At 41.9% G+C, this 16,744-nt stretch overlaps 1 protein-coding gene across 3 annotated transcripts in view; it reads right to left on the reverse strand.

Annotated features, from left to right (window-relative positions):
• The window catches only part of DIP2B (disco interacting protein 2 homolog B), a 68,436-nt gene that overhangs the window by 6,183 nt on the left and 45,509 nt on the right, over positions 1-16,744 (reverse strand). For all 3 annotated transcript variants that reach the window (XM_040539644.1, XM_040539642.1, XM_040539643.1), the window contains 24 exons: positions 15,940-16,063; positions 15,313-15,422; positions 14,477-14,579; positions 13,901-13,965; positions 13,540-13,633; positions 12,877-12,996; positions 11,949-12,063; positions 11,172-11,311; positions 10,814-10,950; positions 10,509-10,589; positions 9,887-10,014; positions 8,964-9,078; positions 7,812-8,013; positions 7,096-7,205; positions 6,874-6,954; positions 6,193-6,316; positions 5,042-5,163; positions 4,336-4,447; positions 3,565-3,674; positions 2,778-2,908; positions 2,027-2,195; positions 798-968; positions 239-300; positions 53-110 (listed from right to left, as the gene is read on the reverse strand). In XM_040539644.1, the coding sequence (XP_040395578.1) occupies positions 53-110; positions 239-300; positions 798-968; positions 2,027-2,195; positions 2,778-2,908; positions 3,565-3,674; positions 4,336-4,447; positions 5,042-5,163; positions 6,193-6,316; positions 6,874-6,954; positions 7,096-7,205; positions 7,812-8,013; positions 8,964-9,078; positions 9,887-10,014; positions 10,509-10,589; positions 10,814-10,950; positions 11,172-11,311; positions 11,949-12,063; positions 12,877-12,996; positions 13,540-13,633; positions 13,901-13,965; positions 14,477-14,579; positions 15,313-15,422; positions 15,940-16,063 (2,784 nt within the window). The remainder of the gene's footprint in view (positions 1-52; positions 111-238; positions 301-797; positions 969-2,026; positions 2,196-2,777; positions 2,909-3,564; positions 3,675-4,335; positions 4,448-5,041; positions 5,164-6,192; positions 6,317-6,873; positions 6,955-7,095; positions 7,206-7,811; positions 8,014-8,963; positions 9,079-9,886; positions 10,015-10,508; positions 10,590-10,813; positions 10,951-11,171; positions 11,312-11,948; positions 12,064-12,876; positions 12,997-13,539; positions 13,634-13,900; positions 13,966-14,476; positions 14,580-15,312; positions 15,423-15,939; positions 16,064-16,744) is intronic.

Genomic DNA, 16,744 nt, shown 5'->3' on the forward strand with positions numbered 1-16,744 from the left:
CATAGTCAGCAGGTGCTGTGTGCCATGCCAGTAGGTAAAAACATGAAGTTACCTTCCCAGATTCTGAAAGCAGCAGGCTTTGGGGAGCTCCCCTTTCCACTAGACGTACTCTGAAATCAGAGAAAACATTGTCAGGAAAAGAAAAGAGCTGAAATCTACTGAGAGGCATGATAGCTAAGTACCATTACAACATTTTATATAGATGAGTTATCGGTAAGTTGACTTAAACTTACTGTACCTGTCATGTCTCAAGGATTTCAGATCTACATACACTGTGGTGGGATCAGGCCCAGAGGTTCCCTAAAGAGTAAACATTAAAAAATTATATATATTTTATGCAACCTCTGCCTGAGCTCAAACAGTCCAGGAACTTCACACTGACAGCAGCATTCATATCCGCTTTTCCCTACCTTTGCAGTTGCACTCAAGGAAACATGTCAGTAAACACAGCCTATTTCTCTCTATACTAAGTGTAACAACAGTGTGAGATGCATCTTGAGGGGGAAAACAGCCCAAGCACTTTCAGCTCTCGGCTCTGGGGCAACTAGAGTTACTGTTTACATGGAAATAAACAGTCCTCTAATGCCATGTTTCAGTAGTTTTGAGTATTTCTGATGCAGCTGAAAACAAAAGCTACTTAAATCTTGCGCTTGCTGTTCTCTACAAAGCAGACATGGGGCTATACTAAGACAGCACAGAAGCATGTGCAGATTAGGAAGTTTACCAATTCAGGATACAATGGAATCTGGAAATCTGATGCCAGTGACAATATATGCACTAGAAAGCACTTGCATTACCTGTAAACAGATAGCAACATTGACTCTTGATCCAAAGGTGGTGCTTACAGCACGAGATGACAGGCCAATGTCTTTGAAGAGTTTTGAGAAGGAATGAGTGAGAGAAACTCGTGGTCGTTCTTCTGCAACTACCACACACGTCCGGACACAGGACAGATTAATTCCTCGTGACTGGAAAAGAGTGCAGACACAAATGAGTGCACAGGACTGTATGTGTTAATTACTACTGCCACACTGCACCAAGACCTAAGCCCTCAGAAAAAGTGGTATTTGCTTTTTATCCTTTAGATCCCAAAGAAATCACTCTAGAAATGCAAGACAAACTCTGCTCTTGTGTTCGTTTCCTCTCTTCAGCTCCTGTGTGTAGTTATAAAATGTGTCTGACTAGAGCCTAGCAATACTGCTACAACGAAATCATCATCAACGCTGCTCCTTCTTCTGAGAGATAGTGTAGCATCATGTGCTTCTGCAGTGCCTTTCAGATAAGATTACATCTGTTATTCCTTATTTATATACATGGAAACCAAACCAAGTGAGACTGCAAAGTCATTTACTGAGGCTGCACCAAGTCTTCAACAAATCTTAGACCAGAATGCATTATTCCTTCTAGACACGATCACGAGTGCACTGAACAGCACTAGCCAGTTGTTCAGACCTGTGCATTATTCTGTTTGCCTGGTGACACTCCACAAGGTAAGCACCTTCAGGACTCTATGCAACCAACAGGACAAGACCAATCCTTAACCTTGTAAATGGAGTACACAAATTATTTCAGTAAACCCATGCAAAAAGCCACCTCAAGCCTTTTACATAGCTATTTTTTTTCCTTCCTCTCATCTCTCAAGAGAAAACACCTTTATTTAGCCAAGCATTTAACGTGTGTGCTTTACATCATGTGCTGGTCTGAGCCTTCACTGCAGACTGTTATATAACCAATTCCTCTGCATAGCATTTGCTGCTGGCATCCTCTCCTTAGGGTTTGCCCAGCAGTCTCTGACACTCGCTGGTAATGTGCTACCTAGACTGCAATACGTACACCTTACTCTATTTCAATCCTTTTAATTTCCTGAGGCTCCGAACATTTCTTTTGCTGCTTTTGCTTTTTGAGCAAGCTGTAGACTGGGGACCTGTGCATCACCGTACTGCTGTGTTTAACAATTGTATCGCTTTGCTTTACAACAACAGTTTAATTACTTTATGTAACATAGCATTCAGGAAGCATTTCTTACCTTTAACATTTCAACTTGGTTTCCAAGTCCCTTTGTGCACAGTTCCATGACTGAATAGGAACAGAAAGTGTCCCTTATTTTATACTGGCTGACAGTAGATAACCAGAGAAAAAGATTGGATTCCAGCTCCATAGGAGGAATTAAAATTGACTGGTGTCCAGAATACACACTGTGAAGAACATCAAAGAAGAGAATATTTTTGTGCAGCATGTAGTTATCTTTAAATTAATATTTACTGTATTTTCATCTCACATTCCTGCTAGGTCCCACAGCCTGCTTTTGGTCCCTGATCAGAGGCAAATTGATAATAGCTACAATGCCCACATTCGGTAGCAACACTGAATTATAAATACAACTTATTTTACAAGAATAACAATTTATACACACACAAGCGTGCACACACACTGTCAGAGTGAAGGAAGAGAACTGGCTCAACCACACAGTTTACAGAAAGAAAATTCCCTTACTGCAACATATAATCAAGGAAGAAAGGCAAGAGAAACATTCTGGAGCCAGTAATATTCAGCAGCACAAATATGCATAATCAAGATAGGACAACTTGCTAATCTGCAGGAAAAGGGAACATATCATTGTCAGCTCACAGAGAAATTCTCCTCTTACTGTAAATTAGTCATTCTGGTAATGTCAACATATCTGTCTGTAATTACACCAGTTAGAGACAGGGACTGTCATTTCCCACTTAAAACCAGCCAAGAGTTAATCTTCACCCTTTTCCACTCAAAGGTCATACCTGCAAAGGCACCAGAGCACAAAACCTAGTCCACAATAGGGGTCGAGACAAATTGCAATCTGCCGCGAGGAGTAGAGCTCGCACTGAAGCTTGATTGCCCTGCAAAGGCCACTCACTGCTGCATGGGACATCTACAACAGCAAAGACAGAGAAACTGTGCTGAAATTCCAGAACATCAAAATAGGACTTCATCAAGACAGGCAGAGAATAATCATGAGAGGTTTGCCTTCATAGCACTTCTCAATAACTGTATGTCTTCTTACCTCCCATAGCAGATGCAGAGCACTGCAAAACCCTCTGAGCCACAGTAAACCAGAAACAGCGATACCAACAGCTATTGCTTAAAAGCTTTAGGTATCTCAGACCCCAAATAGAGATGATCATTAATGCCAGTCTAAGGCTTTCTTTTTGTTTTAGTTTCATCATATCTTCTCTATCAACTGCATTCTTATTTTGCTTTTGGTGCAGCAGCAGGAAAGCCAAAGTTCACTGCTCTGCTACTCACATCCCTCACTGCTCTCCTAACAGGCTACTCTCCAGCGGGAGGCAGTAGCAGAATTCCTGATGCTCCCTGTAGAGACCTGTCTTCCTGCACAGCAGAACTAATTCTTCAGCCTGCATACTGCATTCTGTGCAGCAAATCCATAGCTTTATTGGAAGAAAAGCGGGGTCTTTATTTAATCTACAAAAGCCAGTTTTGGTAGAAGTATACAGGAGAGGTGGTTCGGATTATCAGCCAAAGGCATGACTCCAAAAAAACCCATCTTCTAAAACCATTTTACTGTACCTTTACTCCTGTAAGCATGCCTGTTGTGGAAACGCTAAAATCTAGATATGCTAACATTTCAGACGTAGGTGGTTTATAGATCTGAGACAGCCGCTTCCTGGGCAAGTCATCTGTGCAAGAAAGGAACAAACAGATTTGATTTTTTAAATACTCAACTGGTATTTGAAAGGAGAACAACTTTCAAATAGCCTGAGGTGGACCACAAAGCTTTCAATTAATTCTCTTTCCAAAAGAGACAGACTAGTATACGAGAAGACTTTTGCCAAAGTTCTCATGTAGAAAGTCATTCCTTCTCAGAAAAACGGAGAAGAGACCAACCAACTCTTCTGTGTGTAAACCAAAGATGTTAAATACATGCTTTTACTTTTATTTTCTTAATCTCCAAGGCTAAAGGATGGAGCATGACTACATAATAAGAGACACAATTAATGCAAAAAAACATACCCTGCTTATTATGTTATCTGAGTTGCTCGCTCTCTAGTGCCAGACAAGGAGACAAGGTAAGTTGACCATGACATGAGAAGCTGTCATGAGGGAATTACTGTCGTCTGCAACGTGATTTTTCAATAAAATTGTGTTCCATTTATATCTCAACAAATGCAGGAGAGATGAGCAAACAATGTCAGACCTGGCTTATATCTTGGACAGTTTCTAAGTATTCAAACAAAATTGTATGAGCCATCTGGTTAACATCTACAGTGAGGGGCAGTGTCTCCCTTTGGTATTCCCTACAAAGAACTTGAAAAAGTCTTTTAAATCCATGGACCACACCTGTGTCGATGATGGTTGGCCAGGTTTTCACATCTACAGCAGCAGCTGCCTCTCTGGATTTCAGTAGTCTCATTAAGGTCTGCGTTGTGAGAATACAGGCAGCTTTGCTGACCTAAAAAGATAAACATTTGCTAAAAAACAAGACAAAAAGCACGTCCCGCAGACACTGTCATTGCAAGATTTGATATTCAGAGAATATATTTTACCATCTGTAGCCAGTTTCCCCATGCAGACTTGCATTAATTTTCAACACTTCCTTCACTAAAACCCCAAATGCAGATTAAAATGCAAATAAGCATGGCAGGACCTTTAGCCCAGGTAAAACATTACACAGCCTAGATCTAGCTTCCTCCCCATGGTTATAATGCAGAGACATCCTTTTCTAGTTACCAAACTTGTAAAGTAACTAATAGTAGGATTTGCACCAGTAAGGAGCATCAATATGAAATTTGAGGTAACATCACATGTTAGTATCCCTCAGAAACCAACTGTTTCAAGGCAATTCATGTTGCCACATAAAAAGGAGAGGCGGTTTTCACTTGCATCTTATGAATTAAATCACTGTCCCTCAGGTATAAGACGTGCTTCAGTCACTGCTGTCACTTAAACAGCATGGGAGTTTGGACAGCTGTGTTACCCATTCTGATCTGAGAGGCTGAAACAAGAGTGCTCCAGCCCCGCTCTCAGCGACGGCCCCATTACTCACTTCCACGATCATTCGCACAGTGGGCAGAGTAGCAGTGAGGCTCTGAGCATGAGGTGGTCTCACGGTCACGGGGATGCAGCCAGCATACAAACAGCCATAGAACGCGGTGATGAGCTCAATGCCTGCAAGGACACGACAGGCTGTAGCGTACAGCGCTGGTGGATGGACACCAGCCTTTCCCCAAATACTTGTTCTCTGAGCATCAGTTAAAATTTTCATTAGAAAAAGGAACATGGGCTAGTCACTCCCACGGCACAGATGTGCAACATAAGCAGTCCAAACACTGAGGCCAGCGTGACAAGGAAGCTAGGAAGCTTGGGATAAGGGACTGGGAAAGCAGAGAAGACTGCAAAAAATATTCATCTTTCAAGAAAAGAATGTCCCAGCTGTTATATGACTCAAAAGTCATGACAAAACACAATTCTCTGGCAGTGGAAGTACATACACCAAAGAGCACCTCTCGGTAGCAGTGAGCATCTTACACACGCCAAGTGATAAAGCTGTGTGCTGCTGGCCACAGCAGACTGCACTGCCCCCTGCTCCCGGCCTCCCGCTGTAGAAGAGGCACCTAACCGTCTCAGAGGAAGCGACCCTTTTCCACACGGCTGAAGGTGATGGCACCACTCTGTACCAGAAGCAAACTACATGCTCTCCCTGAATGAAGAGCTGCCGACTGGCGTGACTTCAGGCAAACGAGACCTGAACAGTCCAGGAGCCGAGGAGTCTCTGGTAGGGTGACTAATTAATCCATTTCTCCAGCACATGCAGCGTGGTCACATGTTTCTAATAACCTTGAAGTGAGCAGATCATACCAGAGGTTCTTTGATAACCACAAAAGTTTTTAAAGCTTTTGTTCTAAACATCAGGAGACAGCAAGATGCCTAGAGCTCACAGCATCTCTCCAGGAGTGAGAAGGTACAAATCGGCTCTTCCAAAACTCTAGAGAATTGAAGTTTGAGTCCTGATACTGCAACTGAAAGACATTAGGACAGTTCTCTGTGGAGTCAAAACTAGATCAGCAAGTTATGTAGTCCCTAAGGTATTGCTGCTTCAACGATCTCTCCTATATTTCCAGATCTCAGTGAGATTTCAAAGAAACACCACGTTGCATTTCCACAGTGGGATGGCAGTTCTTATTAAAACTTGCTTACCAGGAGGATAAAGAAGCACCACATTGTCTCCTGCATTGAGATGTCCTTTGTCACACAGAACTGATGCAATTCTCTCAGCCTTTTTGTGCAACTGAAGGCAGGTGGCTGTGCACACAGTGGTTCCCTTGAAAGGAGACAAAAATGTTCTAAACAAGGCCTGGCACAACGTGGCAGTAAACCAGTTGCTGGAATCAAAGAAAGAAAAACAAACAAAAACAAAAGAACAACCCAACAACCTTGCTTACTACCCTCAGTCTATAGCTACTAGTTATCGATACCTATACACTGCTGCCATTCATTGAGCTCTTTATCCACTACGATATCAAAAAGATAGAAACAGAGTTAGATCTGCTCTAGGAAATTCTACCTTCCAGGGAGTCAGTTCAGGTCTTCTTGCACCAGAACCTTGCCAGAATATACTCAACAGGGATACACCATTAAATCATACAAGAACCAGTGAGACCTACAAACATGTTCAGTTTTAAAATGAAGCATTGAACCATTATAGTCATGAAGATGACAATGGCCTACAGGTTCAAAGGTGCAAATTTTAAGTTACAAATCCTAGGGCAATATCTGATGAGGCTAAGTAGAGGACACTGCAGTGGGCAAAGATCTTAAACACAGTCTCAAATTTGGGCTGAATAGCATGCTGTGGACCTTCAAAAAAATTGACCGTACCTTGGCATTTAATAGAAGGAAGAGCGGGTGGTCAGGAGTTGCTTGAGCTCTCCACTGTAATACCTCTGTCAGGAACTGGTGCTGAAACAAAGAGGTGGTAATTAAACACTAGTGCTTCTATTTCGCAGGCAATACTTAAGTCTGCTTCACATTGCTGCTTTGTGGTCAGCTGTAGGGCAAACTCTTCTTCCCATCCTTTAGTTGCAACAAATACTGATTTACCTTTTTAACTAAATCGTTGTCTTCTAATTGACCAAGATCTCTCCCAGAGGCTTGAGCAATACGCTTCCCAGCGACCAGGTTCCCCACCATCACAGAGGCAGGGCCAACACCTGTTGGTAAAGAACAGCCACACAGAATCAGAACACAGGAACACACCCACATGCTATCAACAGTGCCTTTCCAAATTATCTGCAGCAGGGTAATGTTTAAAACGAGCAAAAGCTGACAGGATGGGAGGCCTCACAGTGACTCATGTATGACCAAAAGGTAAGTCACTCTGTTATGAGGCAGACTGAGTTTCTTCGACCCCAAGAAAGGAATTAACACAAGAGGAAAAGTGCTGCTTTGTAGAGGAGGCTCTAGGTCTGGGATGTACTGCCAGAATCAGGACTTCTAATGCAAATGATAAGGAGCTGGCCTAGAACTGTGATCTGTTGAAGAGCAAAAGGTACAAAGATTCTCTGTAGGCTCTCACTGCTCCTTGGCACAGATGAGAAGAGAGGTAATGAAACCTTACTAATACAGTTCAGAAGGCATTGCTAGACTCCTCTTCATCAGCGGAGACAACCCCAATGTTCCCAGAGGCAGGAATCAAAATTCCTGACCAACACTAAGAGAAGCATCAAGCCTGCCCTAGCCATGGGTCACAACACAAAAACAGCCTACTAGGTCTGAGGTGGTGGACTTCAGTTTACTAATGTTAAACAAAATGTTACCTGGTTGTTTCTGCCTGGGTTTTGGCAAATTCGTCACACACGTGTGCGGGCACATGAGGATGTTGCACGGATGCAGAGAGCCCTCCAGAAAGTGCTGTTTAGTTTGTGAGATATGGATCCCTCCCAATGGAGTTTTTGGCAATGTATTAGCTGGCACAAGAGCAAGGCAATATACACCCACTTGGTGAATGCTGTCAATTGCCTAGAGAAAGGAAAGATGGTCATCACTTGAATTGTTGGTATTACTGGAAACAGTCTAGCGTTACTGGCTTTGCTGACATACCACAAGACAAATGCGTACACTGTAAAGTACTGAAGGAGCGAGACAGTCACTGTCATTCCATCTGCCCTGTGTAACACTAGCAAGCCCTATGGTAAGAGTTAGGTGCTTGTTAGCATCTCTTCCCTTATAACCCATTCCGTATACAAGAAATCCATTTTTAAATCTTTCATGACTAAACTCTCAAAATATACACAGTTGCTTGATGAATCATATGATTTTCATCTTAGGATTTTATCCATCTGTCTCCTCTGTGCCATCACTCTGTTCCTTTTTGTCCGCCTCGCCTCAGCATTCAGCCAACTAATACATTATTCACATCACCAGGTACTTCCCTGACTTCTCTCCCCAGTTTGCATACTTCACAGCATACATGAATGCAGCTCTCAAAGTAAGCGTTTGTAACTTATTCTACTTTCTTAGAACTATGCTTGTTCAGCTGTTTTAACCGTTCTCTGTTCACTGTCTCCCTGCTGAAAACACATCTCAAAGATAAGGGCAACTTTAAAGCATAACTTTGAACACCGGCACAATGTAATTCTAGAAGCAGAATTCCTACGTTTGAGCACTGGATCTGATTTGCAGTGTTGAGAGGCATTTATGTTTCTCTACACAGTCACCTTGCTAACATAATGCCAATCACTTTGTCAGAGCTTACACTATTCTGTGTTGCAGACGCTTTCCCAGGACCTTCAGGACATAACAGAACAGCTTGTACACAGCAGATGTACCCAGCTTGCAACCTTGTAAAAATACCTTGTGCCAAGAGGGATCATGAGCCTATGCTCTTTCCATCTGTAGCACGCTGGTGGCCTCTGATCTGCCCACACGCTGCACAAACTCACCTCATCCACCTGTATAACTGGGCTTACCTGCAGCACTCGACTCATCCACTGAAAACTGTCCTCTTCGGATGCATCTGGCCTCTGCTCTGCAACCACCACAATCCTCTCATCATAGAAGACAGAGACTGAGAATACAGCAATCCTAGGGACAATGGGAGAGCCGTATTGGCAGGAATGTCAAATTTGCTCCTCGGTATAGGCAACCAGAGAAACAGATTAAAGACAAAGCTCGTAAAAAAACAACCAACCAACAACAAAAAAACACCACAACCATGGGGCAAATACAGAGAAAAAACGTAAGACAGTTAAACTGAGTCAAAACGGAAATACTTTGTGGAATAAAGGAGTAATTCCACCTCCTGATGAAATTCCTACATAGCAAAGGCCCCTGTCCTCTCATCCTGCTATCACATTCCTGTTCCAACCCTGTGGTAAATCACCAATGCAAAAAAAGCTTTAACATTTTCTATGTGATGTAGGAGGCTTAAAACCTTCTGTCAAGTCTTAGAGATATGAGCTCTAAATCTTCTCGATGATCTAGAAAGTTATATCCACAACTGGTAAATAAAATTAAGGACCTTTGAAAATTAATGACACTCATCCTTGCTGCAGAGCATCAGCCAGTAGCCAGCTACTACAGAGACTTAAAACTAAATTCTACAGAGACAGAGAAATAAACTTTGCAGCGTCTCTGTGGCTGACTTATCTTGTTACTCAATTCCTTCACCTAAATTACACAGGCTTGAAGAAAAGCCAGACAGAATACTGGGGAAAACAGACCTGTGTTAGGCAGGATCAGGCCAACTTTTGTCTAAACCAAAAACATGAATTCAACTGACCTAAGCAAACAAACCGGTTACTGAAGAGAAACTGGAGATCACAGTAAAGATCACATTTCACTATATTACATGCAGAAGTTTATGGGAAGAGGCAAGGTTTATTTTGCTAACCTTCCTCTGTAAACTGTTTTTATCGACTCTACGGCCAATCCAGTTGCGACAATGTCATCAGCGTTGTGTCTGCGCCCACTAACCGTCAGCAATCCATCCATTTTTCCAACCACAAACACCAAGCTGCCCTGAAAGATAAAAGGGTATCAGTCAGTAACGTATATAAAGCAGGTATTCAAATGTCTTTGATGATTTGCGTATTTTATAACTATTACTTGGATCTAGCTACTGAAATGATAGGCAACAGAATTTATATAAAATATTTTCTCTTTCAATTACACCATTTATAACTAAACCAGGAGAAGCATTCAAGCAACTCACTGAGACAAGACATTCCAGCACGTGAAGCAGAACCACCATACAAAAGATCCTTACATTTGGTTTTAAAAGAACTAGCGACCTAAAAATGTAAGAAGCAATACAATAAGGCACTGTAATGACAACGTGCCCGGAAAGGAAAGGTTCTTACTGGCTCAAACACATTCTCTCTCAACTGCCTTGTCATCCACAGCTAGCAACCATGTACACGTACTTCTGCACCCAAATGATTGTCTTTTAACAGTTCTAGGCTATTAGCACAAATAAAACACAGCAGGGCAAGCTAAAAAGCTGTGTTACGTACAGGTCCAACAAAGCCCAGCAAGCCGGAACGGACAAATGGCACATCACCCACTGGAGAGCCAGCTGAGTTCACAGGGATAACCTGCAACAGAAGGGAGGACATTGGAAGCAAAGTGGATTTGCCTGAGGGTAGAAAGACATCCCCCTCAACGATTCTGCACTGAAAACGTCTAACTGTAACAGGGTTTTCAGGGGCTCTCTTTAAAAAACAACATTAACAGTTCAGTTACAAAAACAAGAGATCATACAAGACTGTCAGTTCTACACAGGAAGCCAGGAAAGAAACATGCATTTTACTATACATACCTCAAATGTATTCTTTGTCAGCCCTGCCAGCCCGAAATACATCATTCCTCCTGCTCTGGAGCTAACACAGATTTCACCAATCTCATCTGTTTTACACAGCTGAGGTGGTCCATCAGGTTTCACTATGCACATCATTCCTAGGACAAATTATATATTGTTTAGAAAAAAAGGCCCCAAGGTTTTTGGCTTATCTAGGAATTAACATATTTAACCACAACAAATGCAACATGCTATGGGGACTCCTGCAGCACTGAGGCTGAATATGGGAGAGAATACCAACTGCATCTTTTTCTAAAATCTTCCAATGCTCTAGAGCATTAGCAAAAAGATCTTACAGGGGACTCCTGCATATTCTTACCCCCTGGCATCACGTGGCCAACATCCTGAACAGTGAGAGCAGAGTTTTTATCTTCAGTGTTGACACGGATCACACCAAAGCTCAGCCCATTCATGGACAGTATGGCTCTTCCAGGCAAAGGTGCTCCAGGGACCCCAGGCCTTTGAAGGACACACAAATCAAAACGCCAAATCAGACATACAAGCTATTTTCAGACTCTGATGAAGATATCAAAGCACAGAAAAATGCCTACTTCAGTGTCTTTTCTCTACATAACAGATTTAAAACTGCAAGATGGCAGCAGAGATTGCCCCCAGAAGAGCCACAACAATCAATAAGAAATCTTATTCTTGTGCATGTGAATCACAACTCTTCTGCCAGGTCTTTAGCTTAACCTGTGTTAAACACCAGCTCCCAGGCCAGATAATTTTAGCGCTATATATTTACAGGTGGCAGCAATAGACAGAAAAACTATGAAAATTACTGTCTGAAGTGACATTAAATTCAATCTCTGATTCAAAAATACCACACTAGCTGTGTAAACCAAGAGCAGAAAAAAGCAGTGCACACTTCTTAAAAGTGCAGTTGAGCTATCGTCCATCTTAGAGGGGAAAAAAGCACTTACATGCTAGGAGAAATGTTTAACGACTTAGCTACTTGAACACCCTGAGCGCACACAGTAAATGTCAGTGGAGCTTATTACATGCTGAATTCAACTACGACCAACAGATGTGTGCACAAACCTTAGCCAGGATCACTTAATCTAGCAAACAGACTGCAATGCTCTATGCCCATTACCTCCGTATTGCAATAGTCATCGCTTCTGGAGATGTGGCACATGGACAAATTGCCTCTGGTTTAAGCCCATGGCTCTGAAACAAGCTCAGGAAGGCATCACATGAAGAAACAGACCCTGGAAAGAAAGAAAATAAGCAACTACGCCTTTACATAATTAAATTTTAAAATCTGTCTCTAAAATAACCTAGAAATAAGACCATTATATTTGCAGAGTATATATATACACCGTATCCCTTCTAAAAACTCCATGTAGCATCTTCCAAGGTATCAGCCACAAAGGAGTGCCTACTGAACGTGACTTGGGAAAAGGCATACTCTTCCTTGAACAAGTCTGCTTTTCTCCTCCAGCTTGCTCTGGAGTTGTTGGAGTTGTTACACACTCACGGTACAACAAAATTAAAATCTTTTCCAAACCTGCAACAATTCGCAGACACATGTAGGGTCTGTTTCCACACAGTGGGCATAATCAAAACAGGTCTAATGGTATTCCAAGCATCCCTTCCAGTTGGTACCATCTAGATGAACATTCCTTATGTCTCTTCGCTAGCAGCATTCCTTACAGATCTTTCAGGGTATTTTTTCCCCTTCGATTTTCTTCTCAAAAGCCTTTACCTTATCCCCAGTGAGCAATTTAAAACCAATCTCACTGCGTCTAGCAGAATTCTGTTTTACGCATAAGAGCTCTTCTCATTCAACTCTCCTGCTTCTGCCTTTGCAGTACCTTTCACAACTCGTACTCAAAGGATGAAAGCACAGAAAACCCATTGCCCTGGCACTCAAGTACCACAATCCACAGTTCTGTGTTACTAGGCAGCTGCCCTAACTTTGATCTTCTTGGAATTAACTACAAGAAGAGTTCAATTTGAGCATATGGTAACAACTCTCTGAGAAATCTCTCTTGTGGTAACAGCAGAATGTGCATACTCACAGGGATTTGCACCATCAGTTACAATCAGCATCCGTAGAGAACTCAAACTGACATCTCTTTGGTCTCGATGGGCCATCATGGCCCAGTGCAAGTCTCGACACTTGACTAAAGCAACTTTTGCTGCAATCCAACACAAAAATAGATATCAGAACAAATAAAAGCTTTCCATGAGTCATTTTTATGTGAATATACACTCACATACTCCATATAAGAATACGCTAAAGCAAGCAAGCCGTATTTGAGCCTGCAGTAACAGCAAACCCTACTAGACAACAGCATTTGCTGTTGTATGCAGGACATTTTCCCCATCATCTCAGCCAGGGTCTACAACTATTGTAGCCTCTCCTCCAAGACACATGAATCATTACCATCATCTGAATGTCCTCGCCAAGGACTTGGGATCTTTCTGTGCTCAGCTATTTTTTTGATCTCATGAAAGGCACTGACTTCAAGAACACAGGTTGTGAGGTCTCCAAGTTCTCTGCAGTTTGCTGATGTTCATGTGGCATTAGGACTTTGTGCACGTTTAGAAATGAATTAGTGCTTTGTCCCATTTGTCACTGAAGAGCACGAAGATAGGCTCTAAAGCATTTTAGATTTTAATGCCCTTCACTTGTTTATTCTGAAATCTTCAAGCTTATGTTGTGGAACACGCACAGTTACCTTTGTGGGTATGAACCCTCTGTACCCATGACAGTGGACAGGTTTTCATCACAGAATAGGGCACACTGATAGTATGCAATTTGTTCATTACATTCTGAAAAACAGGAAAAGGATTTTTAGCAAAGGGCTAACAACAGCTATTAAGAGGCAGAAGCAGGAGTCACCCTCAGCCCGATAAAGCTCTCCCCCCCACCTTAAATCCACATACATTTACTGAGGATGCTTCTACACTTCCTACCAGATCTACAGTTCTCTGGTATGGCTGACTTAGTAGATAATGGTCCTTAAACCATCTCCTCAACATGCTGCAATTACGAAGAGTTATGAAATGCTTCAGAAAGCCTTCACGGGCTCAACTCACCGTTAGAATGCCATGCCACAACCCTGCATCCTTCTTAAAATCCAAAACATTCACTATTGTTTCACCTGGAAAAATAAAATTGCAGTTTTGAAGCAAAATGTCCTTGGACGATTGTGTATGGTCAAATCTGTACACATTTGTATCTGTCATTTTATTGTCAGATCTGTTCCAAGAGGTACACAAGTAGCAAGCAAGTACAGAGCCTTGTTTATCTGATTATACATTTTACTAGTCACAGCTCCTTGTTATGCAAAATAAGGCAACCAAACATCAGTTGAAGAGAGGGAACACATCCCAGAAAGTTGCAGGAAACTTACATTCCAGCGTGTAATGTACATCAATAGAATAGAAAGGGTCTTAACCTCATTATGCGCGAGCAGTAGCAGGGGAAGAGAGTAGAGAACATCATTCAAACACTGACTCCCAGAAGCAGTGGAAATCAAAGTGATGGCTTTCAAAAGACATACTCTGCATTTTAAAGTACTATGACACAGCTCTAAAAATAAAGTTGCACTCAATAGATACACAGATTGGCTTTTTTTTCTTCATTCCTTTGTTGTTTGTGACATCACCTACCTTCAGAATAGTTGCAAGCCTGAGACAAAGCTTGACAGTGAGATAGCATTGCGATCCGAGACACTGTAACACCCATAACACTGCCCTCTTTGCTAGTCTTGTACTACAGAAGAGAAAAAAAGTCATGGTGTGAATCTGGATCCCAAATATGAAGAAAATTAAAACACAGAGTCCATCTTAAACAAAATTTTGTTCCTCTAAAGCTGCTGAGAGAGACTCACAAAAAGTCCTTGCTTGTAGAAAAGTATCAGCAAGGTTGACTATGGAAAAGATAGTCGTTCAGGTATCAAATGTGTTCAGAGGAATCCCAGAGATGAAGATAGTAATTTAATGTATTTGTGCTTATTTCGTTATTACTACTTCTCAGAACATCTCCTTCTCTTCCCGTAAGTAAATTGGAAAGCCAATTGGTAATTTTAGAATAGCCTAATTACTGTTACTACTTAAACCACTGCAATTCCTAGAAGCTGCCTTATTGGGATGTACAAATGAAAATAAGCTCTGCTAGGAAGGACTGAAAATTCCAAGCGCTGTTGGCTTAAGTAGTTACAGAAATCTGTGTTATCAAATACACTATCTCAGCAAGCCCGGTTGTCTCCACTACTAGCTCTCTGGAACAAGAGCAGTGTTCTCCTATTCATTTCATGCAGTGCTCAAAGGCCACAAAAATACAACTAAAATAAGCTTCACAGCAGGTTGTACACAGTGAAGGACTTGTTTCAGTGACTAAAAACTGAGAAGTTTAAGGTACTGAGGTGATGGTGTTCGCTCTCTGATGATTAGAACATTAAATTCAGCTCACAGGAACTACTTCCTGTTCCCCACTCACTACTTACCTCAATATATGCTGGCTCAGTTCCTGCAGCTGAGATGTTGGGCTGCCAGTCCTTAGGAGATTTGGAGAGGTATTTTGAATCTGTCACAACCCATTTGAGTCTAGGCCAACCTAGAGCCAAAATTAAAGCGGAATATTAATATCAGTTTATTTAGTGATGGATTTATATTCTGCAAGAATACACAAAAGCCCCCCCAACATTTATCCAACTTCAGTTATGCAAGCACAATAGCAATCCAACCCAAGCTGCTAGCCAGAAGGCATTTCTCATCAGGGAGTTCAGTGGGCAACAAGGCACTTCCTCTACTCAGGAAAGATGCCTGCAGTATTTCTAAATATAGCTTGCTGTATCATTAACAAAACTGCTTCTGAACCTGCCAAATGCCACTGAAGGGATCTGAGGACAACCCTGGCTCCTGAGGTGGATTCATCACGACTTCCAGAACAACGGAGTAGTTCTGCCAGATACATAGATCAATCTATACCGTATGCATAAAGCCCACAACAGTAAGCAACGCTATCGGAACAGTTGTTCACTTTGCCTCTCCAAAATGCATTCAGACTTTTGACAACTACTTTCAGACAGTTCAGTTGGTACAATCAAAAGTGAGCATATAAGCGTACTAACCTTTAAACTGCACAATTTCTCCATTTTGGGTTTTTGGAAGCCCTTTCAGACAAACTTCGGTGGTGAGTGCCAAAGCGATCCCACAGCTTCCCAGCAGAAAACCAATCTGCTGACCACCAGCATCCTGAGGAAAGAGGCATGGAGAAAAGAGGGAAGAGTCATTCCTGTTTAAGGATGCCATAAGTCAACTTTCCCCTTACCAAATTCCAAGGCTTGGTAATGCTCTAGTAACTGGATGGTAACATTATGGATCACACTGAGAGGAGACAGAAACAACCCATGCTCGCAAGCACTCTTTCCTTTGGTTTGTCTTTTTCCTCCCACATCCAATGTCTGGAAATGGTTTGAGACTCTGAAAACCACTGTCTGGCAGGGAGGAATGCAACCACTTCTACGTTTATGTAATAGCACATTTTGGAAGATGATATATCCAGCACGAAGTCATGCTGGGTGAAAACAGAGACATGCCTATAAGCCAGTAAAAGTCCACAGAAAAATAGTAAGTCATCACAGAAATGCAGAAGGGATACTTAATCTTCTGCATACCAAGTCTGCTCTTTTCAATTTGTTTTGAAGTTCAGAAATGAAAAGATTACGTAACTGGGGATAGACTGCACAAAAAATACCCAAAACAAATATTGCATTGGCAAAACTAAGATGCATTGCATAGGAAATCCACAGAAAAGGAGTGCTCATGCCCAGCGTATAGGCATTGAGTGTACACCATTTATTTTCATTAATGGAAGGCCAGATGCTTCAAAGAGGAATCATGAGGCCAAAAAAAAATCAAAATGTATAATTACAC

The sequence above is a fragment of the Cygnus olor genome, chromosome 29, assembly GCF_009769625.2.
Source record: "Cygnus olor isolate bCygOlo1 chromosome 29, bCygOlo1.pri.v2, whole genome shotgun sequence".
NCBI lineage: Eukaryota > Metazoa > Chordata > Aves > Anseriformes > Anatidae > Cygnus > Cygnus olor.